Source organism: Pleurodeles waltl, chromosome 11 (genome assembly GCF_031143425.1).
Source record: "Pleurodeles waltl isolate 20211129_DDA chromosome 11, aPleWal1.hap1.20221129, whole genome shotgun sequence".
Taxonomy (NCBI): Eukaryota; Metazoa; Chordata; class Amphibia; order Caudata; family Salamandridae; genus Pleurodeles; species Pleurodeles waltl.
Window position 1 is genome coordinate 956117891 of NC_090450.1, and position 27833 is coordinate 956145723.

A 27833-nucleotide genomic window follows, 5' to 3' on the forward strand; every position below is an offset into this window, starting at 1 on the left:
CTTGGTTGATTCTTAGACATAGTAAGTGAACAGGGAAGCCATATTAAATCCATATGGTGGACACTGGCCACTAAGAGTTTCGAAGCTACACAATGCCTCGTTTCCCATGAGCAGCAGACCTGCTCTTAAACCAACTCTAAAGAAAGGACTCTGCAGCCTCCGGAACTGCAAATACCCGACACCTGAAGTCACCACTGCACTGGCTCAGGTGCCAGCAAAGTCCCCCAGCTGTTCAGAGCCTGAGGTCATCATGGTTTCACCCCTCCTGGACTCCCTGAAGTCACCCGCAGCCTCTGCACGCTTGCCTCCCCTCTCATGCAGCTACTACAGTGAGAGAACTCAACACCTAAAGCAACCACTGCACCTGTCGCTGTGAGCTTGAGTTGAAGTGGACCCCTGGTGTCAACAAAGTCCACCTGAGGTAGAGTCCACTGTGGTGTCACACCAAAGGTGCACCTATGTCCCCGAGCACCCCACTTTTGTGACCTACCTGTTGGTGGTCCCTGACCGCATCCCCCCCCCCACCCCCCCCCCCCCCAAAGGTAAGCAGCCTAAATCCACGGAGAGCAGTCCCCATTGAAATGATCTACGAGGGCTCTGCTGAATACCCTGCAGGTTTCCACTAATCTGATTGCATCTTCCTATTTCTGAACCCACACAGATATAAAGCTAATAGGCTGACCTGAGCGGTGTATCAAATGCTCCACTTCAACCCTCTGAGTGGGAAAATCTGCTCTGGACTCTGGCAGCTCACTTCTGGGACCTATGGCATCATAGTTGCAGTTACAACAGAGACACAGCAATGCATGTCAAATAAACCCAGCCATACCTGTCACTGCCGGGGACTGCAACCATCCAGAGCATACACCTTGTCATAGTAAGGATTTTGGGGTGATTTTCAAGCAGGGAATGCTGCTGTTCCTCTTCGTCCCTAACCCTCCAGTCTACAGTAAGATGGTGACTGCCAACTTCATGCTGGGACCTGACTTGTAAAAAAAAAAAAAAATAGCTCCCAAAAAGGCCTGTGCGCATCTCCATAAGCGCATTGAATGGTCCACCTTTGCCACCCAGCTACTGCTGCCGGCGAGACATCTCCGTTTCTCATGTGGAGGGCTGTATTGAACTGCATAAACTGGCCTCTTGAAAGTTACATTCCTGACTATACAATTAAACACGGGCCTAACTGCAGGCTTACTGAGATCTCTGGGAACTCTGAGAAGTCACTGTGTGGTGCAAACTATCGCGAGGGGGACCGCTGCCACCCGTGAGGCATCTTAGGTGTGTTTTGCATTAATCCTTACATGCCACACTGACTCAGATGTAGGCAGATTGACCCATCAAGCATATTGCAACTGTCACATTAAACGACTCTCATCTACTTGAATTGTGGGGCTTTCCTTTTTGTGACCACTAACCCCTTATGACTACTTGCATTATACAACAAAGCTTTCTATATGCTGCAGAGGAAAGTTTAGGCTAACATGGAATATATGTTTCACCCCATCTGAAGCAGGGATACCAGAAATTGACGTCCCCCAACGCAACCTCTGCTTTAATTAAAGAGGAACTCCTCTCCTCCTTGAGGCATTTTAAGCAGGACATTGCCATGTTTTTTTAATCTTTCAAAGTCAACATCAAATCTGTTATGGCTCCCTTCAAGCTGATAATGACTCAATCGGAACACGCACTCCAGACCTGAACAAGGCAGAACAAAGGATTTCTTTTTTTTCGGGGGGGGGGCTGGGGCAACACCCTTTCCCTTTGGAAATAGGCGTTACTTGGCTTGAGAGGGGTGGACTCCCTAAGCAACTGGCATGCTCTGAAGGGCACATTTGGTGCCCTCTGTGCATCAACCAGTCTACACCAGTTCAGGAACCTCCAGTCCCTGCTCCAGTCCAAAACTGGACAATGGAAAGGGGAGTGACCACCCCCTGTCCATCACCACCCCAGGGGTGGTGCTGAGAGCTCCTCCAGAGGGTCCCTTGGTTCTGCCATCTTGAATCCAAGGTTGGCAGGGACCTCTGGGAGCATCTGAGTGGCCGGGCCAGGCAGGTGATGTCAGAGCCTCCTCCTGATAGGTGGTCACCTGGCTAGGTGACCAATCCTCCTTACAGGGCTATTTAGGGTCTCTTGGGTGGGTCCTCAGATTCGGCTTGCAAGATTCCAGCAGGACTCCACTGCAACTTTACTTTGACTTTTAGCCTCTGGAACAGTGACTGGATCCACCAGGAACTGACAATCTGCATCCATGAAGAAGACTCTTCCTGCAACATTGTTTCCACAGCTCCTTCCAGCTTCTGCAACATTTCCCCAGCTGTGCATCCTCTGGAGCGGCAAGTATTCAGTCTGCGGAAGAAGGAATCTACCTTGGAGTGAAGGAGTCACTCCCCTGCATCCGCAGGCACCTGCTGCAACAACGACCGTCTGCATGGATCTCCTCTTATTTAGAGCTGCATGGATGGTCATGGGTGGTGGTCCAGAGTAGTCCTCTTAGTCCTCTTTACCAGCTGTCCAACTTTGGTGGAGGTAAGCCCTTGCCTTCCCACGCAGGACAGTACCCCCGTGCACTGCGTCTTTTGCAGCTGCCAAGGTTTGTTTGCATCTCCTCCAAGGGATCTACAGGCTATGTGTAACTCTCATTCCTGCAACCCACATCCCTCTGCGTGGTTCTCCTGCGGCTTGGGACCCCTCTCCAGTTGTGCTATGTGGGCTCTTCTGCGACTCCTGTGTGCCTATCCTGTGGGACTCCTGTGGGTGCTGCCTCTGCTCCTGTGGGCTCTCTGTGTCGCCGAGAGTCCCCTTTTCTCTTGACAGGGCATCGGACACTGTGATAAATAGGTGCAATCTGTTGGGTGTTTTGACAATGTTTGTCCTTTACATCTGCAAAGATTCAATTTTAGATGAACATATTATTTCAGTGGGAATGCTGACTTTCTATTTCATGTTGTTCACTTTACTTTAAGTTTAGCTGCGTGGTTGGAATTTTACTCTGTGAACATGGAGGAGGGTGGTGGATGGATAGGTGTAAAATGAGGAGGTGAGGGAGCATTGCATGTTGGGAGGTGAGGGATCGATTAATTTTTATTTTTATTTTTCATTTTTTTCTTTTCTTTCCCCCTTCTGGCCCATGGAGACATGCAGAACACACACACATATTAATTGTACTTTACACCTTCACATGGAATGTAAAGGGGGTACCACCAACTTTGGAAATATATCTTTGACAGACACTTTGATATCCTATCTCTTCAAGAAACACATTTTAAACGAAGCAAAGACCTTAGACTGCATCTCAAATCATACCCCCTAATATATAAATCATCTGCTACCACTAAACATGACTGGATCGCACTCCTCTTCCATACCTCGGTGAAATTCCAGATCAAAGCAAATCAGATAAAGAGGGCAGGTTTCTGATGGTCAAGGGGCTTGGCAAGGTTGTCTCTGTACTTTTGCCATGGTTTACGCCCCAACTCGCTTCAGTCTGAACTCAAACACTCCTTCCTCTCCCTACTAGGGTGGGTTAACTGAGGAAGAGATTGTATTGCTGGGTGATTTTTAATCTGATTTGGGGCCCAAACTTGGACAGTACCCACCCCCACAGGTCACAACCTGGTACATTTACTATCAAATCAGCATATTGCCAACTGGGCTTCTTGGATACCTCAAGGGATCTTAATCCTACCACTTACAACTATACCTTCTTTTCGCACTCCCACAAACCTATTCTAGACCTGGTCACATTTTCATTAGCAAACTCTTATGCCACATTGTTTTAACCACCACTATACATCCCATTACTATCTCAGATCATTCCCTAGTAAAAATAGTGATGTTGGCTTACCCTGAGTTCTACCTTCAGTAGATGTTTTTTTCCTAACATTCTCACACATGACCATCTCTTCCGAAATGAGTTCAGTGAAACGATTAGAGAATACTTCTGACTAAACAAAACCTACAGCACTACTCATTCAGCAACCTGGAACGCCTTCAAGGCAGTAGTCTGAGGCACACGTACATCTCTGATGACTACTCTTACCCAACAAAGGACCAAGGAATGATAGGCGTTAGAAGAGGAACTTTTCCAAGCCGAAAGAGCCCATAAGGATATGCCCACCGTTACCCTTCAGAGGAAGTTACGGCCCTAAGGGGAAAGATCAAAGCCATATACGCCAATAGGGCAGAATTGAACCTCACACCTCAAGACCTCCTATGAGCAAGCTAACAAGATTCACTGTTAGCATGACAATTGAGAGCCAAGCAGGAAAAAGAATACATATGTCTGATTCAAGAAGAATCTGGGTTTGTTTAGTGCTCAGAGGAAGGGAAGGCTTGGGCCTTTTCAAAACTTTTACAGACAGCTACTGATGCTGAAGAACAGGCAGCTTACTTGGATGAAGGTACTCTACCACAAGTTTCCATTGCCCTTTATGAAATCTTAAGCAGCACAACAAGAGGAGAGGCACAAACCACAATAGACTCCATCAACCTATGTAAAGCTCCTGGCCCCAAAGGATTTAATTTCCTTTTCTATAAGGGCTTCAGTTCGGACCTAGTCCAACACTTAACAGAACTATTTAACCATATTGCAGACTCCTATGCAGTGGTCTCCTCAATGGGAGAAGCCCTGATTATTTATTCCAAAGCCCCCTTCCCCCATCTGCGCATCTTATCGGCCGAACGCTCTACTTAATCTCAATGCTAAATTATACTCTAAAATCTTGGTCAGTAGGCAAGAGTACATTATGCCGGAATTGATACACCCAGCTCAATCTGGCTTCATTAAAGGGAGGCAGACCGACGACAACTTATGACGGGAGGTCAACTTGGTTGAGAAAGCTATGGTTTTGGGGAACGTTTTATTGCTATGCTACAGGTCAATTATGTATGTCCCCACTCTAGAGTACTTGTAAATGGGACGGCGTCTGATTATTTTGATCTAACTAGGGAGACGTGATGGGGTGACCACTTTCCCCTTTGCCCTCGGCATCGAATCTCTAGCTGCAAAGATACGGGCTACACCCTCTATCCATGGTCTCCCACTTAGTTTAGTTGAACATAAAATCTTTGTTTGCAGACAATATCCTTTTGTCCCTTTACTTCTCCCCAGTTAACCCTCCCAGCATTAAAGGCTGAACTCCAGCACTGTTGATCCATAACTGGATTCTGTGTTAATCCTCAAATCTTTTATGCTTAATTTAACCATTTCACCAGGGTAAATGGTGGAGTTGCCAGCCACCTCCCCCTTCCACTGGGTGAAAAAAGAAATTAATTATTTTGGGATAAGGATCACTCCCAGAGTAATCAATTTATCTAAGACAAACTACCTTCCCTCTACTACAGTGATTTAAATGGGATTCCTAGAGTTGGGTTCCTTCATATTTAACTTGGTGCGGACCCATTCATGCAGTTAAATTATTTATTTCTTCCAAGGAATCCACCTGGAGGTAGATAGACTTCATATCTCCTACCCGATCACTAATAAAGTTTATCTGGCGGAATCGCAGAGTGTGGCTTTCACATATATTACTGATGCTCCCTAGAGATGCCGGTGGCTTTGCCTTGCCAGATGTTTTATCCACCTACATAGCAGCTCAGCTTTGAGTCATAACTGAATTACTCCTTAAGGAATCTGGCAATTGCTGGCTCCATATGGTATGGTGGTTATAGGCAGGACAATCGGGAGGTGTACTGTGGAAACCTAAAGCATCACTCAAAATGCCTAGTTAAGGGCCCTGTCTGCTACCACGTTAAAAGTTTAGGATAGCGTAACTCGATCAAATGAACTGGCAACCTTTCCATCTCCATACACACCTGTTCACTATAATGTGGCCTTCCAGCTGGCACTACTGCCTAGCCCTTTTGACTCATGGCAGGATTGCTGTTGATTTACTATTTCAGATTAATTTCATGGGTGGGACATATTAACATTTGATAGTTGTTGTCCCCACTTCAACTTACCCTCATCAGAAATTTACCATTACATTTAACTGAAGCACTGGGTTTTACAAACAACTATGAGATTAGCTGTCAGCAAAAAGCTGGTCCCTATAGAGCAATTTGTGTGACGAGCGGGGACAACATGTGGGTGTATCTCCTGCCTTCACTCACTCCTGATATTCCCCACTCGCAACACTACTCCCCGACGCATCTCATTCTGGGAACACACACTCTGGGCATCTATTGAAGCAAGAAATGGCATACACTTTGGACCGATCTCTCCAGATTGAACTGCTCATTGGATCTACGAGAAGCTCATTATAAAGTGCTCTGATTGGTGTCTGTACCTTACAGAACTCTGGAAATTATTCCCAAACATATCAGATCGATGCTGGAGAGGTTGTCGGTTATCGGGCACTCTCAATATACTTGGTTGCACTGCTCATCCATATGACCCTAGTGGCCTGAACCTCTAGCTCAGATAAAAGAAATACTGGTATAACTGATTTCCAGCTGCCCCTCTTTCCCCACCCCACCCCCCCACATCCAGCACCCTAGAATTTGCCTTTCTAGGTCTTGGGTCTTTACACATCGAACACAGGGAGACCACTCTATCCTTTGGCTAGGCTTAGGAGCCGCTAAGATGGACTTGGCCTCGGTTTGGCAGAAACCTGAGGCCCCCATTCATGTCGCAGTGGCACGCTTGCCTCTGGCAGGCCCTCATGATGGAGCACGTGACTGACATTCTGACAGACACCCAGAAGAGTTGTGACTATTTTGGGACCTCTTGTCAAGTTTTTTTTTTTTTTTTTTTTTTTTTTCTTTTTTCACTGAGCCTCCTGCTTTTCTCCTGCCCCACCCACACAAGAGCACTCTACCTCTTCGAAATATAGTGACTCCCCATTCTCCTTCTTGCACCCTATGTAATCCTACCATGTGACTGCACCCTCTGCCCACCAAGCTGGGACCCTTCCCAAAACTACTTTTCTCAAATGATCCACCCATGCATGTTGCAATATTTGTACTTATTTATTTATTTATTTTTTTGTTTAATGTGTTCTTGACTTATACGAAAATGGGCACTTTCTTATTCATACATAATTTACTTGGGGGATGATGTAATGTCAATATTCTGCTTTTTTATGTGACTCGTGAATCAAAATCTGTCCAAGACTTACTTGTTTTGAAACTGATCCTACTGTTAGCCTTCTGATTTTGATGGCTTTATGTGACTGTGACAATGTCATGATTTAATCGGTGTGTTTGAAAATCAATAAAGAAAGTTTGAGTTTGGGAACAAAATACACTATACATTAGTCCCTTTTGTTCTACTTTTAGAGTGTGGCTGATGAGATATACCATCACAAACATGACTGATAGTCCTTCTGTATTGTAAGAGTTATGGGCTGTACTGCCCTTGTAATACTGGACATACACCATGTTTTTGATTTAGTTCCCCACTCTCCAAACTCTAAATAAAGGCCAAAACCCTTTTCACTCTACTATTTGGCTGGCCAAGAATAGTACACTGTAAAGCTGATTGGCTGAAGGCATTACATGTTATAATGATTAGGGGTGGGCATTGAGCTCCGCTTGCAAAGTTTGCAGAGTTTTCCCACTCTGTGCTCGCCTTAGAACAACAAGTTGCAAACAAATCTGGAGCAGAGATTTTTCCTTGTTTGCGTTGGCTACCACGAGCGAGGAAAATCTTACTCCATACCACCTCCTGGTGAGCTTTCTTAACGCGGGCGGTCACGGATGGTCGCTACTGCTTGCGTTGAGAAACCTTCTGTTCGTTTTGAAGAAGCTGCTGCCTCAGTAGAAAATGTACTTAAGTGACAGAAGAAGCAGCGCCCTCTTGCACTGTGGGGTGCCATTCACGTTGACTTTACAGCGTGGGACAAAAACCCGTCGCTAAAAATCAGCATGAACGGCATAATCTGACACACTGTGCCAATTGTGGAACTCTATATATATATATATATATATATATATATATATATATAATGTGTAATCACAAGCTAATTTACCCTGATCCACAGTGGCTTATGTTCAGCGCTAAGTACTACATGTACGGATGTAGTCTTATGTCTGTTGGAATCAAAGTAAACTATATACTTTCACTAGCTATGTTTGCTTGAGCTGTTGTGTTTAATACTAGCAGCATGGTATGTTGTCAGCACTGATGTTGAAAACCATTGCAGTCCTTCCACCTCTTCTGTGGGCTGAAGTGTCCTCTGCAGGACCTAGCAGTAAGACCATAATACTAGTGTTTTGAATTGTGGTGGTTGGTAGTCAGTGCAGTGTTGCCGTATTAGGATCCAGTAACCAGTTGCAAGCACTGTTAAGCTGCATAAGATTTCACCTGGATCGGGGGTTTGGGTTTAGGATGTTTGGTCCCAACTGGGGACAGCTAAGAGGTGTAGTGACCCCATAGTTTGTAGAAGAGGCTGAACTTTGCTTTTTTGGTACAGAGTGTAGTAAGGACTGTCAGAGGCGTTGCAATCAAGAGTTGGAGAGCAGAGACTTAGTTGCTTCCTCCGATCACAGGTCTTTATCTTTCAATTGTACCCATCACAGTGCCCAATAGTGGCAGATAAGCAAAATCTTTGGCCTCTTCCAGGGGCAAATTTCTAGTTTTTTGTAACAATGAACAAAGGGAACACCTTGGGGAGGACTGCCCTCCATTGTGTTTCATTTGTGACTTTTTAGAAGATGTTGGTTGTAAGTATTGTAGCTCTTAATCCAGAAGAACGCTTCTCAATTTATCCTAAAGTTTATTTCATTTTGGTTTATAGACTGATTATTGTTGTTTCTTTTCCAGCCATGCCCCACCCTCTGCCCCCTCTGTTGCCCATCCTCCACCCGCAGCAGTCGCTGCAGCCCCAGCTGCTCCACAGCAGCCAGGGCTGATGGCGCAGATGGCCACCACAGTTGCAGGGGTGGCAGTGGGATCAGCAGTGGGTCATGTCATCGGTGGAGCTCTGACGGGTTCTTTTAGTGGCGGAAGTGGCTCTGAACAAGCCAAGCCAGCAGTAACGGCACAGGTACGTCCCCCTCAGAGTGATTCTAGGGGCTGATGTGTTTTAAAAAAAATACCTTGGAGTACCTGCGCAAGCGACAGTCGGGGCCACTGCAATTATGCAGCAGTGGCACACCAAATTATGTGGCAAGAAAAGGAACTTTTTGTTTTTTATAGTATTACTTATGTAGTTATTACACATGTTTAATACTGTCCAAGCAAAGATTTCACAGCCTTAGTACTAGTTTAAATAAATTCAGAAACGAGCAACTGAAAGATGACAGTTAAAATCTGGAAAGGGCCTTCACTGCACGCGAACACGTTACAATGTTTCTAGTAACTTTTAAGCAATTTGAGCTAGAAGTATGCAACAGATTAGGGATTATGCGGCAAACCCTTAATCATGTTAAAAAAAAAAAAAAAGTGGCCACACAATCGCCTAGTTCTATAGCCAGAACCACTAGAAAAGAATGTGTGTGGCACATATTTAATGACATCTTTAACACCTGCTCAATCAGATTGTTTAACTTGTAAATACAGTTCTGTGCCTTTTATTTTTCCTTGGGTTTATAGGAACCCCAAAAGCAGCAGTCTTACCAGCAGCAATCGCAATATGGGCCATGCCACTATGAGATGAGAGAGTTTCTGAACTGCGCCACCACCCAGAGTGATCTGTCACTGTGCGAGGGTTTCAGCGAGGTGCTGAAACAGTGCAAGAACAGCAACGGTGAGTATCTGAGCCAGTTGTGCACCTGGCTGACTCCAAAGAGGTGGTTGAGAGATTTCAGCCGTACTTTGTAGTGGGTCTGCAAAGGCCATGCCGGTCTGACATTTACTGCACCACTTCTGCATGTGAAAATGCTATCCTTTTCTGGATAACCAAGAATGTGATTGACTGTTTTTGAGGAATGTGGTATGGCACCATTGCTGGTGTTGGTTCATGTTTTATCTGTTTTTGTATGATTACTCCTCCCATTATTGCATTGGCTTTCAAGGGACTTAATGGGTGAAGGTAGATCGATCAGAGGTGACTGGATAGGGTAGGAATATTAGATTAGCGGCTCCTGCCGCCAGGAGGCAAGACTCGAAATACAAGCAGGCTAGCAAGGGTCATGAAGCTGTACTGGAATAGATTTTGTCGCGCTATGGTACATCACCTTACGCCCCACAATTGCACCTGGAGTATGCCTGTGATGTGTGCTCTGCTGGAGATGTACGACTTGGGGCCTTGGCAAGAGTCGGGAATGGACTGCCTTGGTGACTTGTACAGTGATGGAGAACTGTGCTCCTTTCAGTATCTGCAGGATAGCAGTGGCTTGGGAGCTGATCAGTTTATAGCTTATAATGCCTTTGTCCTATCCAGACTACCTGCACAGTGGGGAGAGAGGCCCCCTAACCTGCATCACTGGTTGCATTGTATAGTGACCCATAGTATGGACCACAGAGCAATTATGGTACTATATGTGGCATTGCAGACTGCGGACGCATATCTCGCGTTACTTGGAAAACCCAGATGCAATGCATGTTTGGGGGATGACCTGATGGCTATACAATGGGGAATGGCAGTGCAACAGTTGAGGCAAGTATCCCGTAGCACTCGCCTGAAGTTTATCCAGTTAAACTACTTGGATCACACTTACCTAACATCGCACTGCCTCCACAGGATGTTCCCGGGACGTACCCCACTGTGTCCTAGATTTGGGTACCATGATGTGACTTGGTATAGGAATGACCCCAGCTTAAATGGGTGTGGGTGCCAGTTAGGGTGCACATCTCTGCAATAGTGGATGTCCAGCTACCGCCTGACCCCTACTCTGTCTGCGGGGTGTTACAAATCGCACTAAATACTATCTGAAACTGGCCAACCTAGCTATGATTCTCTTCAAACTGTCATAGAAGGCAGTGCAGCCACCCTCGATTGACTGCTGGCTGCAGACAGTGCTTCGATTGGCAACTGCAGAGGCCGATGTTATAGCAGATAACTTGCACACAAGAGGAGAGGGAGTTGCTGGCGCCATGTGGGGCATGTACATGCTTAAGCTGCAAGACAAAGTAGATGCTATAACATTATCATTGATGTGGGTATGGTTTGCTGCCTCGGATACCTACTCACAATAAAGGTCACACACTCGATCTGGTTTTCTCCAACGTACCACGTCTAGAATTCATATCTTCACTCCCGCTGGCATGGTCAGACCATTATTTGGTAGAGCTAGAACTATCCATTGCACAGCAGAAGTTTTTGAACACGGCTGCCTCTTCATGTAGAAGAAAGTGGCATAAGCTAAAAGCCACCGAGTGGATTAACGCACTAGGAAAAAAGAGGCCAGGACATATAAATATAAACAATATATCAGACTTCACGCAATCCATGAATAAATGGATAGAGGACAGTCTGGACGAAACTATACCCCGCTCCCACACCAAAAATATATTTCGAAAGAAATCGGCACCCTGGTTTAATGATAGCCTCTTGGAGAAGAAGAGGATGCAGGAAACTAGAAAGGAAATGGAGATACACCCAGGATGACTCCGCTAAAAAGGAGTATAAGATTATGATTCGAGAGTACCACTCAGAAATTAGGAAAACACAGGCGGCATACTACGCTGGAAAAATTGAGGCAGCAGCTAATTCTCCTAAAGAGATATTTAATGCCTTAAAAGACCTCATTAACTCCACTGAGGAAGTAGAAAGCAAGGATTTCCCACAGCAATATGTAGAGGATCTGGCAAGCTTCTTTTTAAGTAAAATTCAGAATATTTATGAAACATTTCCCAACTCCCAAAGTAAAGAGCAGGAGTTAGGGCATCAGGAGGGGCAGGAGGGTATCCTCCTAACAAATTTTATGCCCATTAGTCTGGATATAATGGTAAAATCACTGAACTCAACGAAATCAGGATCTCTGTTGGATCCTGCGCCCCCCCAGATCTTAACTATGGGATTACCAGTCTTAGGCCCATTTATTACCAAACTTATTAATACCTCATTAGTTTCTGGTACGGTACCAGACTCATGGAAACAAGCAATTGTGAAACCTCTTCTAAAAAAAAACAATCTAGATTCTAAACTATTGAATAACTATAGACCAATCTCACTGCTACCCCTAATGGCTAAACTTACGGAGAAGCAGGTACATAGCCAGTTGTCTACGTTTTTGGAAGAAGGAAAACTCCTGCATCCCACTCAGATGGGTTTCAGGCCTAAGCATGGAACAGAAACCGCATTGATTGCCATTACGGAGGAAGCAAAGAAAAGGATGTATAACGGAATTGAAACCGCGATCATCCTTCTAGATCTGAGCGCGGCATTCGATACAGTTGATCTAAACATCCTCGCAGCTAGACTGCGGGGATGTGGAATCGCTGGCACGGCACTAGAATGGATCTGCTCATATGTACATGGTAGATCCTTTCAGGTGCTGGATAGATCCTACATCTCTAAGCGCACCTTTAGCACTTGCGGTGTTCCTCAAGGGTCGGCTTTGAGCCCGTTACTTTTCAATGTTTATATGCGACCTTTGGCAGGGATCGTGGAACCATTTGGAGTTAAATTGGTCTCATATGCAGACGATACCCAATTAGTTGTTTCCTTCTCAAAAGAGCGACCAGACCTGGGCACGGCCCTAGGACCATGCCTGAAAGCAGTGGCTACCTGGATGTTGGGAAGTAAAATGAAGCTTAACAACGAAAAAACTGAGGTGCTGTTCTTTGGGAATAATAGTCCCTTAGCTATTTCCAGCCGACTAGACGGAGCCTCTACTCTGCCTCCTCCTAAAAGTCTTATCAAAAGCTTGGGCGTCTGGCTGGATCCCCTATTATCAATGGCTCAACATGCCAATAGAATAGCAGGAACCTCATTTGCCCTGCTCAGGATGCTGAGGAAGGTGCTAACGCTACTACCGTTTCTGGCTAGAAGATTGGTCATTCAGGCGTTGATAGGTTCTCGAATTGACTATGGCAATGCCTTGTTTATAGGAGCACCTAAATTTGTTATCCAAAGACTACAAAGAGTACAGAATGCTGTGGCACGCCTACTCTTAAACATCCCTAAGCAACACTCTATACGAGCAGGAATCGTATCCTTACACTGGCTCCCTGTTGAAGAGAGGATTCAGTTCAAGGCTCTATGCCATATTCACAGGGCCATTTTCAACAAGGGTCCTGAGATGCTTAAAACATTGGCACAGGTCTATATTCCAGCTAGGCCACTCGGATCCTCATCAGCTAACCTGATTATTGTACCGTCGGTGAAGAAAGCAAGATGGGGAGGAAGATCACTGGCATATCAAGGTGCTGTGCTGTGGAATAACCTGCCTTTCAGTATAAGATCTAATTCTCAAGAAACCTCCTTTAGGAAGGACCTGAAGACCTGGTTATTTAAAATCTAAACTCTCCGACTAATACAAATAGTTCATCTTTGCTATGGCATTAGAAGCGCTACGAGGCCTCCGGGCAGATAGGCGCTATATAAGCACGCTTAACATAACATAACATTAGCCCATCATGGGTATGTCACTGATACGCTAACTGTAGGAAGCCTGTATGTGAGACCTTATCATGCCCCTCACACACAGGACGGGACATAACCCTCCACGCACTGTCGTATGACCTATTGAGAATAATCGCGCATTGATAGACCTATATAACTGCTCCTGAACCTGGTATCACCTAGATGGTACCTTCGAAGCTAGGCTACCACCCCCAGCCACGCATTTTCTTTTTAAATATGTTTTTTTAATGTGTATTTGTTGTTCAGGGTTGCAAGAACGGATGTATCTGGCTGGCACTACGTTGGGGATTGTATATATGTAACCCACTTCACTTGCAAGGAATGTTCATCTGAACAAGGAGCATCTGAGCTAGTCCTGTTTTCTCGTCATGACACTTGCTACCTTGCTATATTGTTCTGGATTTTGTCCCTGAGGTCGATAAGTTTGCTTCTATATATAGAGAATCCTAGGTACTGCTGCACCGCTCTAAAAATGCCAATAAAGATATATTAAAAAAAATACTCTTCCCATTATTGCCACTTTATCTAATTCTTTCTGTGTTTTTTTTTTTTTTTTTTTTTTTTTTTTTTTTACTTTTTTTTTTTTTTTTTTTGGACCCAGTTGTAATGTTATATTGCTTCTCTTAGTATTTTCCTGTTTTGGCTGTTAGTGCACTGCTTGTGTGTTAGGATAATTTGACTTTTCGCTGAGCATTTTGGACTAAAGGGACCGTTGTGCAGATCACTCGATTGGTCTTTTCATTGGGTATAGCAAGACTGAGAACATTTCATGGATGGCTTTCACTCAGTGCTTTGGAAACATCCATCGGGGGAGTTGTTACTGGGCAAATGTGTACAAATTATTTCTGTTGCTGGTGCATGCCCAGACTATCATTCTCACATCTTTACATGATGGAATAGTGCTGCTGGTGATGGAAATTTAGTCTAGACTATTTGAAGAAGAGGTACTATTCTTAACTCCTGCTCCAGTCACCTTGCAAGGCTGATAAGGTATGAAGAATGTGTAGTTCATGCAAGTGCTAGGTGTCTATCAAAAAGTTTCAGCTCATTAGTTTGGCGGATATGCTAGCCAGATCAAAATACAGAGCTTCCCATCCCAGAGTGGAAAGGTTACAGGGCTTGGTAAAGAAGGTTTCCCACCAGTGAGAGGTGTACTGACCACTCTGCCATTCCCGCTTTCTGAATCCCACTGGGGATTGTTTACTGTCCAAACATTCTCTTGAACTCTTCCATCACGCCTTCCCCCTTTACCCCATCTCCTCAAATCCACACACTACCTTGTCTCACCACCTTTGGATATTATCTCAGTTCCGTTGTGTTTGTTAAAAGTTAATTATTGCCACCAGGTCATGAAGGTTATTCTTTTTACTTGCAGGGATCACAGCTTTGCTATAAATCGGGTCCGAAGAAGAAGAAGAACCAGATTTAAACTATCTGGAGCGCCGCAAGTGACCACTGGGAACCAGCACCAATACACCCTATGACCACCGTGCAGGACCCTACACTGCCATGCATTTGCGACAGGCTCATGACTGAGGTTTAGCCCAGTGCAGTTGAGGTCGGTCCCTGAACGAGTCTTGATCTGCAACTGTATTCGAACAAGCCGGGACCAGTCATAGCAGCAACAACCAACCACTTTACAAGCCAATTTGGACTGGTTTTTATGCACAAGCCTCTCTCGGCTCTTCCTTTGAAAACAACAAAAGTTAAGAACTGCCATCAGCCATCTTGGAGCGAGTGTTGTGAGACTTGTCACTTGTGTCTGATGTGAAAGAAAGGAAAATGTAATATAGTAAATTTTATTTGAATGCACCTAACTTTCTTCATTGACTTGTGTATGTGTACATTGCTGAACTGTGGGCAAAGGTTTGCTAATTTGAAGGCATACATACGGAGTGTTCCGTTCGGTTTCCCCTTACTGTTAAGATGATTTAAGTGTATCATTTTATTTCGTGTTCTGCTCCAGCAAGTGCACATGGAGAGGAAGACTATTGTTGCACAACAAGTCGCAAAAATTGTTGCGCTACAGGTCTCAAAATATCTGTATGGGAATGTTGAAATATAGTTGGATTATAGTTGTTGTGGTTGGTAATGATGGAGTATAAAGGGTAGTAAACTCAAGTGGGTGAAGTTTGAAAATATTCTTGACCGAAGAGATGGGGGGGGGGGGGATGGAAAAGATTTGGAGAGTAAGAAAGGATGGCATCCACTAATTAGGCGCGATGGGTGAAGGAAAGATATAGTTGTAGTATGAGCATTCATGGGACCTGGTCATAGATTATATGGGGGGTAGATTGATTGTGCTTGTTTGGGTTGTTAGGGTGTACTCTTGGCGCTGGGTTTGATGACCGAGGCTGCCCTTCATGGGGTTTGTGATCTTGCAGTATACTCGGAGTGGGAGTAATGAAGGGATAGTACATACACCTTGGTAGAGAGGTCAAAGCGTACATTTTTTGGGAGTGGAGGGAACCACAATGTGTGGTGGTGTTTATTTGGCTGTAAGGGTTGGTGTATATTTGTGATAGATTAGAACAATGCGTTTTTTTTTTTTTTTTTTTTTTTTTTTTTTATACAAACCCTTTGACTTATGTGGACCCCCAATTAATCTGTACCGCCATCTGAGGACCCCGCTGACTAACTGGGAACCCCTATCCCCCCACTGAGTCATTACTGAAAGCCAGGTACCCCACCTTAAGCAATTTTTTTTATCCCTTGAACCACAAAACAATTCACAAATGACATTTTTAATTCGCACAAATATTACATAAAGAAATTTCAGTTTCATGGTAAGGTAGGATTTAGTTTTTCTTCAAGTAAGCCAATCCATGATCCATATTACTTTCTGTTCAATGCACTTTTCAACGAGTCAATCTGAGAATACCAACTTAATTTTAATCTCCAATTTCAAATTCTTCCACATTTACAGAACGTTTTAAACATTTCAGCTTTTTAATTTGTATGCATTTTCGTAATCTGTTGATATGATTTAATTGTCTAAGCAACCGCGGACACCCCTGAGTAGGCTTCACTGACTCCCAGGGATACTCAGGCCACATGTTAAGAACCGCTGGATTAGATAGAATAAACTCCATTTGGGTTTGTATGTTGCAATTAATTCGGAGGGGGTTGATTGCAGTACATAAAAATACAACATAAGGTACTTTGTCCGCATGGCAAGCAGTTTGTTTTGCAGGGTATTTTAACGTGTATTATTTTAATCTGTCTCTTGGGTTACCTGTGTTGAGACCTCTTGCAGCTCGGATCACACTTGTGGTTGAGTATGATGCAGTTTTCCTTTACTTTTACTATCAGATGTTCTTAATTATTTCCTTTGAGTCACATTTCTAGAAAGTCTTGGTACGTGAGACAGGACACCAGAAATCCTTTTTTCAATCTGCTTCTGTCAGGTTGCACAATTCGTAGCCTTTCTGACTTTGATCTGTACTGGACAGTTTCTGCTTCCAGCATGAGATCCTTAAGTGTCTCTTAGTATTTGTATGGTACTGTTTTTTTTTTTTTTTTTTACCACAGTCTGGTATTTGCGCGTTTCTTATCCCAGCGGGGTATGACATTTACCTTACTTTGTTACACAAGGTGTCTCTCTGTATACCTGGTACTGTTTTTCAAAGAATCATGTTTTTTTTTTTTTTAATAATATGCACAATGGAGCCCTTCTCCAGTGGAACCATATAGATGAGATATCTGGCTTGCAGTTGGTGGTGAAGGGCAATTGAGACTCTTCCATTTATATAGCACCAGGAATCAGACATCCTCCTGGATATTCAGCAGCATCGGGATGCTCTCCAGTTGTTTTCTCCACCTAGGATTTGGGCAGAGTTAGAGATACGCCACTTGCTAGCTGAACTGAAAACCCATGATATTTATCCAATCCTGTGAACTTCTTTGTTGTTACATTTCTAGTGTTCAGCATACATCAGTCCACCAGTACAATGATCTGTTGGTGGCATAGAATGCAAACAATGATTTTATATTTTTGTTGAAGCATTTTTATTGTCAGTTTAAGACATCTGGATGCAGACTTTCTTGGTCCAAGGTATGTATTTTCTAGGGCAGGGACGGTTTTGCTGCAGTGTAGGTGTTTGGTGTGAAGGCGTTTACTGTCTGCCTTCATACTGCTAGTGGAAAGGTTAAAGTACACTTTATGTGTAGCACACTCTTGTGGAGATGCTGATGTTCTCTCTTGGCAGCAGGCTGGTAAGCACTCTTAGGTTGACCTGTTGGAGAGGGAAGAGCTTCTTTTACTATGGGCAATGCTTTTCGGTTTGGTGGGTGAGGCGACTGGCAATTCCTTGGGCGGCCTGGGCTTTCTGTGCACAGGACTCTTCTCTTTGAGCTGAGGGTTGGACAACTTCTGGAGCCGTTCTGTGAAAAAGAAAAGGTTTATTTTAAAAGTAGTTCTTCATTTAACCTTTTAGATATTGGCTGTACATTTATTTTTTCCCTTCTGAAATGCTACTGGATTGAGTCTCCTCAACTGAACGAGTTAAAATCTGAGATGCTTTAGATGTGAGATTTACCTAGGACCACGTTGCAGGCGCTACAAGAGGCATGACTCCCTATGGCTAAATAGCTTTATAATCTTGGTGAGTATATTCCTTGCAGGTCTGCCTTACAAATTGGCCTTATTATGAACATTACCTCTGGTCTAAGGTTGTTCACTAGTGTCCACTCTTGAAACAACCTACTGGAAACAAATAGCAAGGGATCTGTGCTACCACACTTGCGCTAATTAAATTGTGTCTGAGGCTACTAGCAATAAATTAAACTCTGCTTAATTCTGAAGCTCGCAGTAAACCCACTAAGATTTCCATCTGCCCGTGTGTCAGATAATTGCATTCAAGTCTCACTGTTGGCAAGCAGGCTGGTTGCTGGGCCAGAATAGCATCTGAAACAGATTCCCTCATTGCTCCTTCCTACCCTCTTACAACTCCTCAACAACAGCACTGCCAGAACTTTTTAGTGTGCGAGGGACACTGAAAACACACACTGGCAGGTTCCTCATTTCAGAAAGTGGTATAGTTTCAAATAGATTGGAAACACAACTGACAGCTTACTGTGTTTATCCAACTTTCAATACAGTCTTATAATCGGTGCTGGTCAGGAAAGTTTTGCCTCATTACACCCCTTATCCCTTCCACTTATTAGCTCATCCTGAGATCCCCTGCCCGCCCCCTTCTCACCACACCCCAATCACCGATCAGACTGAGGTGAGGATCAGGAGTGTTCCAGTTACTGTAAGGAATCACTACCCTAACCATCTTCTCTACATTGAATGGCACTGTGAGGATTTGGGTGTACTATATGATATGGCTGGTAGCCTTATCATGCAGTATACTCACAAATAGCAACTTTGGTCTAGTCAAGTACATTTACTCAACTTTAAGCTCAACCCTGGGTAGCTGTGGTTGCGCGCAGTAAGGTTTGAGCAAAGGAACAATGTGTAAAGCATTTAACAGCACTACACAATGGAATAAGTCACACAAAACAAACAAGACACCGATTTATAAAGCTAGATTATATTTTTAGAGACCTTAAGCATCAAGATCCACTGGATGGTTCTGGAGATAAAGATTTTAGAAGCAATAAATAACTTTTATATCAAATGCAAACAAGCATTGGCCAACAAAAAGTTTGGAAGCTCTTAGTTTGTAAAAGTTAGTTTGGCTGCTCAGGCCCGAGTTGGGTGACCAAATCTGACAGGACAGATGTCTAGGGGGCCAGAAAGGATACTTTGGACAGTTACCTTGCCACCAGAGTGTTTTTAAAGCAAGATCCAAACTTTACAGGATGGCTGCTGTAGACCTCAATGGCATGGTCCTGATGCTGAGGGATGCAGGCAAAAAGATGCTCAAAGAATGCTTCGGTTGTGGTGCGGTTGATGGTGTTTTTGTGGGTGTTCCTCGGTCCGTGGGTGAAGTGGGGTGAACTTGGCCACAGAGGTTGGGGTCCCTTGAAGTTCTTTATTGCAGTAGCAGGGCATCCAATGCTGGGCTAGTGGTCAGGATGCACAATGATTGAGGCAAATCTATTGGTGGGGGCTAGTGTTCCCTGGGTATGACGAATCTGGTCCGGAATAGCACTCCCGGGTACAGCAGACATGGGTGCAGGGTTTGGCTGCCTCAAATTTGTTCTCCTGGGTGCCCAGCGGTTAGCACTGGCAAAACATCTATGGTGGCTACCAACTTGACAATTGGGGCAACTTCAGCTTTTATGTCCCTGGAATTGGTTCTAAGAGATCAGTTTACTGATCCTTAGTCACTGATGTTGGAAGTTGGGAATCAATTTTTTCAGGAGCCATAAGCACAATCCAAACTTTGCTATCCCCAAAGTGCACCAGGTGCAGTCCTTCCGAGCTTGCAGCCTCTGTGCTGCTGGGCAGGTCTTCTGTTCTCTCTCTAATTCCAGCATGTCTCAAAGGTCTGGGTGCCATATTTATTCCAGGAAAGTGCCCTGAGTGGGAACCACGCAGTCACTAGCGAATGGGCTACTGGGTCCCCTCCTACCTAGTGACAAAGTTTCTGTGATGTGTGGCATCTGGCTATTCCAGAATGCCACATTCTTGTCCCTTTTGGCATGACACTTCCTCGGTTAAGAGCTTGGTAGCCCACCCTAGAGGTGTGGCCAACCAAGGGCTACACGCCCATGGTAAAACCAGTTTGGGGGCAAGTTTACCCTCGCTGTCCCTGTCTCCATGCTGTCTACAGGAACAAAAGGCACCCTGCTCAGAGGTGTTTGGCCAGGTGGCCTATGAATGTTGGCTTCTCTTTGAAGCTCTCCTCTGGACTCTTGGTAGAGGCGGTGATACATCACTGCTTCGGGACTGGTTTTGTTCCTATCCTACGCCTGGGAATCATTCACACACGAGAGAGAGAGAGAGAGGAAAAAAAAAAAAACACTTGCACACGAATTAATGATTGGGACTACCCTGCAGGTTCCAATCTGCCCTTCTTATCAAACCAAAATGAGTTGACAGCTCAAGTGCAATTCAGTCTTTGCTGCAGCTATCAACACAACAAAAGCTAGCTGTGAAAGGAGCCCCCCTCTGTAATTTTAAGGGGGAGGGGTGGTGTGGCGGTGCAGGATTAGGGCTTCTGGTAATTTTCCCACAGACTGATGACAGTGATGGAGAAAGGCCTTGCATGTTTTTGTAGGTATATAAATGGAAATCTTTATTATACTGGTCCCTGAGATTCGATAGGTGGTCACAGTGGCAACAGGCCTGTTAGCTTTATAATGTCCACTGGATCAGGCAATATCTTTGTTTACTATGTAGTATTTACACGCAAGTGCCATAACAATGCAGTAAAAGCACTTATTCGATGGATGTTGCTGCAGGAAGTTTACTACATAGGCCAAGAAACCAAATTTGGGAAGAGACGAGCAGGGATGATTCTGAAGAGTTTAAAGTACATTAGTCTAGAGTAGGAAGAACTGGGAGTGAGGTTGCTATCACTTTGTTGATTCCCAACCATGGGGTGGCTTTGAACTCTGTTCTTTCATCACTTCAGTCTTTTGCCAACTCTGTAGGAAAGTAACTTCTTTCTGACCTAGTTACCTCCACTTTTTGCCTGGTGTCAGTGTGTTTAGACTGTAGTGCAATGGGATCCTGATAATCAGGACCCCAGTGTCTGTGCGCTCTCCTCTAAATTTGGTTGCTGGTAAATTTTTACACCCTCAATTGACATACTGGTGCACCCATGTAAGTTAATAGTATATTGTACTTAGATACCCACGGCATTGGTACACCAGGGGACCCCAATGGGCTGCAGCATGTATTGTGCCACCCATGGGAGCCCATGCAAACTGTGTCTGCAGGCCTCCCATTGCAGCCTGCGTGAAATGATGCACGCACCTTTCGCTTCAGGCACAAGGCTTGTCTTATATCATGAGCACTGCACTTAGAGACTAAGTCACCCCTCTGGTATGCCCTTCAGCCCAAGGGCAGGGTGCATGTCCTTAAGTGTGAGGGTACCCCTGCATGAGCAGGGTACCCCGACAAACCCCTGACCCCATTCCTTGGGCTTTCTAAGTGCAGGAAAGCCATCTTAAGGGATGAGATGGACATCGGTCAACATAAGTGGTCCAGCTATATAATGGCTTCTCTGACACTAGGCATGTTTGGTGTCAAACATGTTGGAATCGTGCAACTACACAGATGATCCCATGTACTTTGGAGGTTCTTTAGAGGATCCACCCTATTCTGCCTGATCAGCCTTACAGACACAACTCAAGGAGATCCACACCAATTCACAAAAATAACAAATATTTTTATATATGTTTTGGTACCAGAATCAATTCATTGAGGTAAGTATGTTTTGCAAGAAAAATATTTACAGTTTTGAAAAGTCGACTGCATTTTTTTGGGAAGCTGCAGTGTTATCCTATGGAGGTAGATGGCAGAACAGGTACAGCACAGCGACTTACGGGACCAATCTCCTGGACTTAAAGTGAGTATTGGGCAAGGATCAGGACCACACCAACAGGTCACACCGGGCAGCAGAGGTGTAGTATGGTGTCAGGTGTCATGTTAGTCAATGGGGATCGGTCCGGTGGAAAAGATGCTGCAGCTGAGGACTGGGATCTTTGCGCCTAATGCCATTGTTTGTCCAATTCTTCCTGAAGTGGATGCATATGTAGTCGGCAGTTTGTGACAAGAGGGATGCAGGAAGAAATCATTCCCATGAATAATTTGTAGATCTGAACAGAAATTGACTTTCTTGTGGACAGTCTGTGAGCTAGTCATCGAATCTTCATTTGCCCGTCTTGGGAGGGAAATATTTTTTTTTTTTTTTTTTTTTTTTTCTCTCTCTCTGTTTCTACCATCCTGTCCATGGTGGGGAACCAATACGTGGCCCTAAGTTTATTGTTGGTGAGGTTTGTTCCCAAATGGCCCTCGTGAGCTAAGCTCACAAGTTTGTTCCACAATTCACCGGAGGTACTATTCTCTCTCCTCTCATCACCATGTCATTGGAAATATGGAGTTCCGACCTCACCTTCCAATACCCTTTCAACACTTCTTCCAAATGTTTAGACCTTTCTGGCCACCCCTTGACTATCTTTTCCTTTAACAATCTCAATGTCTGATCATTCTTTATTCCTGTAACCCATTTATCTTTGGTAAGACCTGCCAAGTCCACAAACAGCACAGGTTAAAGTGTGCCACATCTCTCCTCATCCTCTTCCTTCCTTGGTAATCTCGACAAGCAGTCAGCTATGATATTTTTCTTGCCAGCAACATACTCCACCCCAAAGTTAAAGCCCTCCAAGCCTAGGATCCATTTGGCAATGCGAGGAGTAGGATGGTCTCTCTCTTTCGAGGTGAATATGAAAGTAAGAGGTTTGTGATATGTCCTGACACTGAAGGGTAAGCCCCACAGAAAAAAACTTTAAAGTGATTAATGGCCCAATAACATGCCAGTGCATCTCTTTCTGTTGTGGAGTAGTTAATTTCTGCATCTCTAAGAGATCTGGATGCAAATGCTACGATTCTCTCTTGCCCCTCCACTAACTGGGATAAAGTGGCTCTTAGACCCTTTCCACTGGCATCAGTAATAAGCAACGTTTTCCTTTTTGGGTCAAAGTTCCCTAAATTTGGAGACTTGGCTATAGCCTCCTTCACATTATCAAATGTCTCTTGGCAATCTGGACTCCATTCAAAGGAGATTTCGTTTTTAACAGGGTCCTCATAGGCTCCCTGACATCAGCAAAATTGTGAACAAATTTTGCCACAAATTCTGCTAACCCCAAGAAGGATTTAAGTTCTTCCTTATTAGTGGGTGCTGGAGCTTCTTTCACAGCAACAACTAAATCACATTTGGGTTTTACACCCTCCTTTGTTATTTTATGGCCAAGGTATTCTACTGATTCTACACCTATTTGGCATTTATCCCTCCTGATGGTCATGCCTGCCCATCCAAAGCTTTAAATACTTTGCTCAAGGTGGAATTATGTTCACAATCTGTATTTCCATAAATCAATATATCGTCCTGGAAGCACATTACTTGGTCCATTCCCTTTTAAAATACCTTGCATGATTCGCTGGAACACCGCTGCAGTGGAAGCAAGGTCGAATGGCATTCTGTGATACCTGAAGGCCCCGTGTGGAGTAATGAAGGACGTGAGGGAACAAGACAAGGCTGGAGTTCATCTTGATGGTATGCAGATGATAAGTCTATTACCCTGAAATATTTAGGTGGACCGATCATACTTATCATTTCAGTTATCCTGGGTAGGGGAAACCTATCAACCCATATATTGGCATTCAGATCTCTCCAGTCAACATAGACGTATACCTCTACCACAAGGTTTCTTGGTGGCCACAATGGTGGCCAACCATAAGGAACTTTCTATAGGTTCTATGACCCCTTGTTCCACCAGTCTGTTCAATTCTTGTTTTAACAGTTCCTGCATGAGATGAGGAATGGGTCTGACTTTATGAACCACAGGTATGGCATTTTCCTTTACTTTAATTTTGTGTTGATAGTCCTTTAAGAGCCCTAACCTGTCCTCAAATAACTAATAAACCTTGGTCCTTGTTGTTGGGGTCTGGCTTGATACCTAGCTCTTTTTGATGCCTCCACCCTAACAAATTGGACCCCTTGTTCGTGAAATACCCATTGCCACTAGTGTGGCGATCCTTAGAGATAATATGTCGTTTTAACATTCCCATCAGGGTTATGGGATCACTATTATACCCTCCAGGATTTATGTCTGCTGGTAGTAATTTAAATCCCTTGTTCTGAAAACTGTCTTCAAATACACTGTAATTCATAAAAGTGAACGGTGAACAAGAGTCTGCAAACGCCCTTACACAGATGCCATCTAATTCAATATTACAGGCAGGATATACATATTATCTGGCTAACCTCCACTGTTTCCTTTACTTGTAGTATAAATATATATATATATTTTTTTTAGATCTTGTACTTCTTCAACCTTGTGCATGGCCTTTTTATCATTCCTTTCGTTCTTACACACTCGTGCATAATGACCTCTAGCACCACACTTCCTGCATAAGCAATTACGAACAGGACACATCGGGTTATTGGCTAAGTGTCTACTATTCCCACATCTGAAACACTTACTCTTACCCCCCTAAGTGTTAACTACTGTATTCTTTTTGACAGAAACCTCATGTATCCTCGTGTCTTGCTCCTGGTTCAACCCTCTGTCCTCCTGTTTAGGACATACTTCAACTTCCTTTACTGCCTCAGACTCTGTGGAGTGTCTAAGTTCCTTCATACACTCTGCTGTATACTTTTTGCTATATTCACTGCTTCCTTCAAAGTGGGATTCTGAGTCAGTAACTTTTCCTGCACCCGTGGATTATTGGTGCACCTCACTAATTGATCTCGAATTAAGCAGTCTCCCAGGTCTCCAAAATCACAGGTGTTGGCCAAACCCTGCAGACATGCAAGGTAACTAGACACTTTTTCGTCTCCTCCTTGTGTCCTACAGAAAAAACTTATGTCTCTCTAGGACCACATTGACCTTGTGCCCAAAATGGCTCTCCAGCTTGTTGACAGTTTTTTCATATTCATCTGAACTTTCTCCCTCATCCTCCCCCTCCTCATCAGGATCTGCCAAACTTTCGTAGACTTTTCTCCCATGAATACCCAAATTATGCAATAGTATATGTTGTTTTCTTAACGCAGTGAACTTTTCCCCACCTATTGCTATCAAATATGATTCAAACAATGTTGACCATTCCTTCCAAGGTAAGTTAGGTTCATCTATTTCATTTAAAAATGGGGCAGGTTTAGACATACTTGCTGCTGCCATGGTGAAATATGTGATACAGTGCCCTTAGTCAATGAGATTGTAACTAAGCAATAAAACAACACATGCACTATGTTATACATAACCTGTGGACAACTGTCATAACATAGACATAAGTAAAGCAGTTCATACGCCGGAACCCACCATCATTTGTATCATAGTTACCCACACAACCCTTAACCAGCCCTCCGGAATGTCCGAGTCACAATGAGAAGTGTGTCCAAACAACAATGCACAAACCTACCCAAAATACGGAGTCTTGACACAAACCTATCATTCGGTTATGATGCTAAGAAAGTTACCACAATAAGTTGTTCTTTAGTCTTCCTCCTTAAGTCAGTATTACCTTCGCAAACTTCAATCCCACCTCAGTGCTGTAAAGTGCACAAAAAGGGTTAATTGAGTGCTTCAGCCGTTGACAAACTCTGCCTATTCTCTCCAGCTGATGTGCTGTGACAGAAGAGACTCGTCTCTGGCATGTATCCAAGAGGAGGCTGGGCCAGGAGACGAAACTCTACCTCACCCGGTACTGCAATGGTTCTTTTTTTAACAGGGATTTACGTCAGGAAGCAGCAGCGCTCCAGGTTCCTGACAAGACGCCCAGCAGCGCCCTGTACTTGCTCCTGTGATCGGGCTTCCACAATCGGTTCCATCTAAATAGCGGGTCACACAGGTATGATCCGACAAGCTTACCGAGAACTGCGCCACAACAGCCATAAGGTTCCGTCCCGCTTCATCAGTAACACACCACAGCGGCACCGTTGGTAAAGTGCCTGGAGCGTCCTTCACCTCTCTAGCAGAACGCGCTGGGTTCTCAAATCCAGATGACAGCAGTAAGCTTAAAGACGGTTTAACTTCTTCTCCTTCTGTTTTTCTTTTGTTTCTCCTAAGGGAGTGTTATTTCATATGGGCATCCACACTTCCCATGACACACACGCAAGGAGAAAACACTATCTGTAGGAAGTTGGCTCTGTTTATACTATCTCAAAGTGAGAGATAACGTGCACAGAGTCCAAGGGTTCCCCTTAGAGGTTGATAGTGGCAAAATTAGATAATTCTAATGCTCTATTTTGTGGTAGTGTGGTCGAGCAGTAGGCTTATCAGAGGGTAGTGTTAAGCATTTGTTGTACACACAGATAATAAATGAGGACGACACACTCAGACTTAACTCCAGGCCAATAGTTTTTTTATATTGAAAAATATTTTCTTAATTTATTTTAAGAACCACAAGATTCAAGATTAGAAGAAAATGCATAAAATGCAAGGTACTCCACACAGGAAAGTAAGGAACTTTGAATTAAAGCAGTAGTACACACAGTAGAGGTTAAAATGGTAATAAGCTATTTTAAAAGTGGACACAGTGCAAAAATCAACAGTTCCTGGGGTAGGTAAGTTTGGTTAGTTTTTGCAGGTAAGAAAGCACTTACAAAAGTCAGTCTCTTGGGCATAGGCAGCTCACTGTTGGGGGTTCAAGGCAACCCCAAATTCACCGCACCTGCAACACAGTGCCGGTCAGGTACCGAGGTCAAAGGAGGGCCCAAAACACATAGGCGCCTATGGCGAACAGGGCTGCTCCAGTCTGATGGCAGGTAAGTAAGATGTTGCTGTTGGTGAACAGTGCCGCTGTTCTCAGGAGTTTCTTGGTCCTTCGGTTTCAGGGCAGTCCTCAGAGGTCACTGGTCCCTGTCAGATGTGTCGCTGTGCAGGTTCTTTGAGTCTGGAGACAGGTCGGTAGGGCTGGGGCCAAGTCAGTTGTCGTCTCTGCGGGGCTTTCAGGTCAGCAGTCCTTCTTCTTTGTGTACGTTGCAGGAATCTGATTTCCTGGATTCAGGGTCACCCCTAAATACTGAATTTAGGGGTGTGTTTAGGTCTGGGGCAGTAGCCAATGGCTACTGTCCTGGAGGGTGGCTACAACCTCATTGTGCCTCTTCCCGGAGGGGGGCACATCCCTAATCCTATTGGGGGAATCCTGCAATCTCAAGATGGAGGATTTCTAAAGGCAGGGGTCACCAGAGCTTAGAGCACCTTAGGGGCAGTCCTGACTGATGGGCGCCTCATCCTTGTTTTTCTCATTACCCTCTCCTGCCTTGCTGCCAAAAGGGGGGTGCAGTGGCCGGAGGGGCGGGCATCTCCACTAGCTGGGATGCCCTGGGGTGCTGTAACAAAAGGCATGAGCCTTTGAGGCTCACGGCCAGGTGTTACAGTTCCTGCAGTGGGAGGTGAGAAGCACCTCCACCCAGTGCAGGCTTTGTTTCTGTCCTCCGAGAGCACAGAGGCTCTCACCCCAGGGGGAGCAGAAACTTGTCTCAGTGGCAGGCTGGCACAGATCAGTCAGTCCTGCACTGAAGGATTGGGTAAAATACAGGGGGCATCTTCTAAGATGCCTTCTGTGTGCATTTTGTATAAACACTGGCATCAGTGTGGGTTTATTATTCTGAGACGTTTGATACAAAAGTTCCCAGTATTCAGTGTAGCCATTATGGAGCTGTGGAGTTCGTTTTTGACAAACTCCCATACCATATACTTAATATGGCCACACTGTACTTACAATGTCTAAGAATA

At 44.4% G+C, this 27833-nt stretch overlaps 2 protein-coding genes across 5 annotated transcripts in view; one reads left to right on the forward strand and one right to left on the reverse strand.

Annotated features, from left to right (window-relative positions):
- Positions 1 to 15284, forward strand: part of CHCHD10 (coiled-coil-helix-coiled-coil-helix domain containing 10) — a 30788-nt gene extending 15504 nt beyond the window's left edge. Inside the window, exons 2-4 of the mRNA XM_069215189.1 lie at positions 8765 to 8987; positions 9536 to 9689; positions 14848 to 15284. Coding sequence (XP_069071290.1) covers positions 8765 to 8987; positions 9536 to 9689; positions 14848 to 14867 — 397 coding nt within the window. The 3' untranslated portion in view covers positions 14868 to 15284. The remainder of the gene's footprint in view (positions 1 to 8764; positions 8988 to 9535; positions 9690 to 14847) is intronic.
- A 1060-nt stretch (positions 15285 to 16344) lies between these two features.
- C11H22orf15 (chromosome 11 C22orf15 homolog) overlaps positions 16345 to 27833 on the reverse strand; it is a 47047-nt gene continuing 35558 nt past the window's right edge. For all 4 annotated transcript variants that reach the window (XM_069215188.1, XM_069215187.1, XM_069215184.1 and 1 more), the window contains one exon: positions 16345 to 17855. In XM_069215188.1, coding sequence (XP_069071289.1) covers positions 17698 to 17855 — 158 coding nt within the window. In that variant the 3' untranslated portion in view covers positions 16345 to 17697. The remainder of the gene's footprint in view (positions 17856 to 27833) is intronic.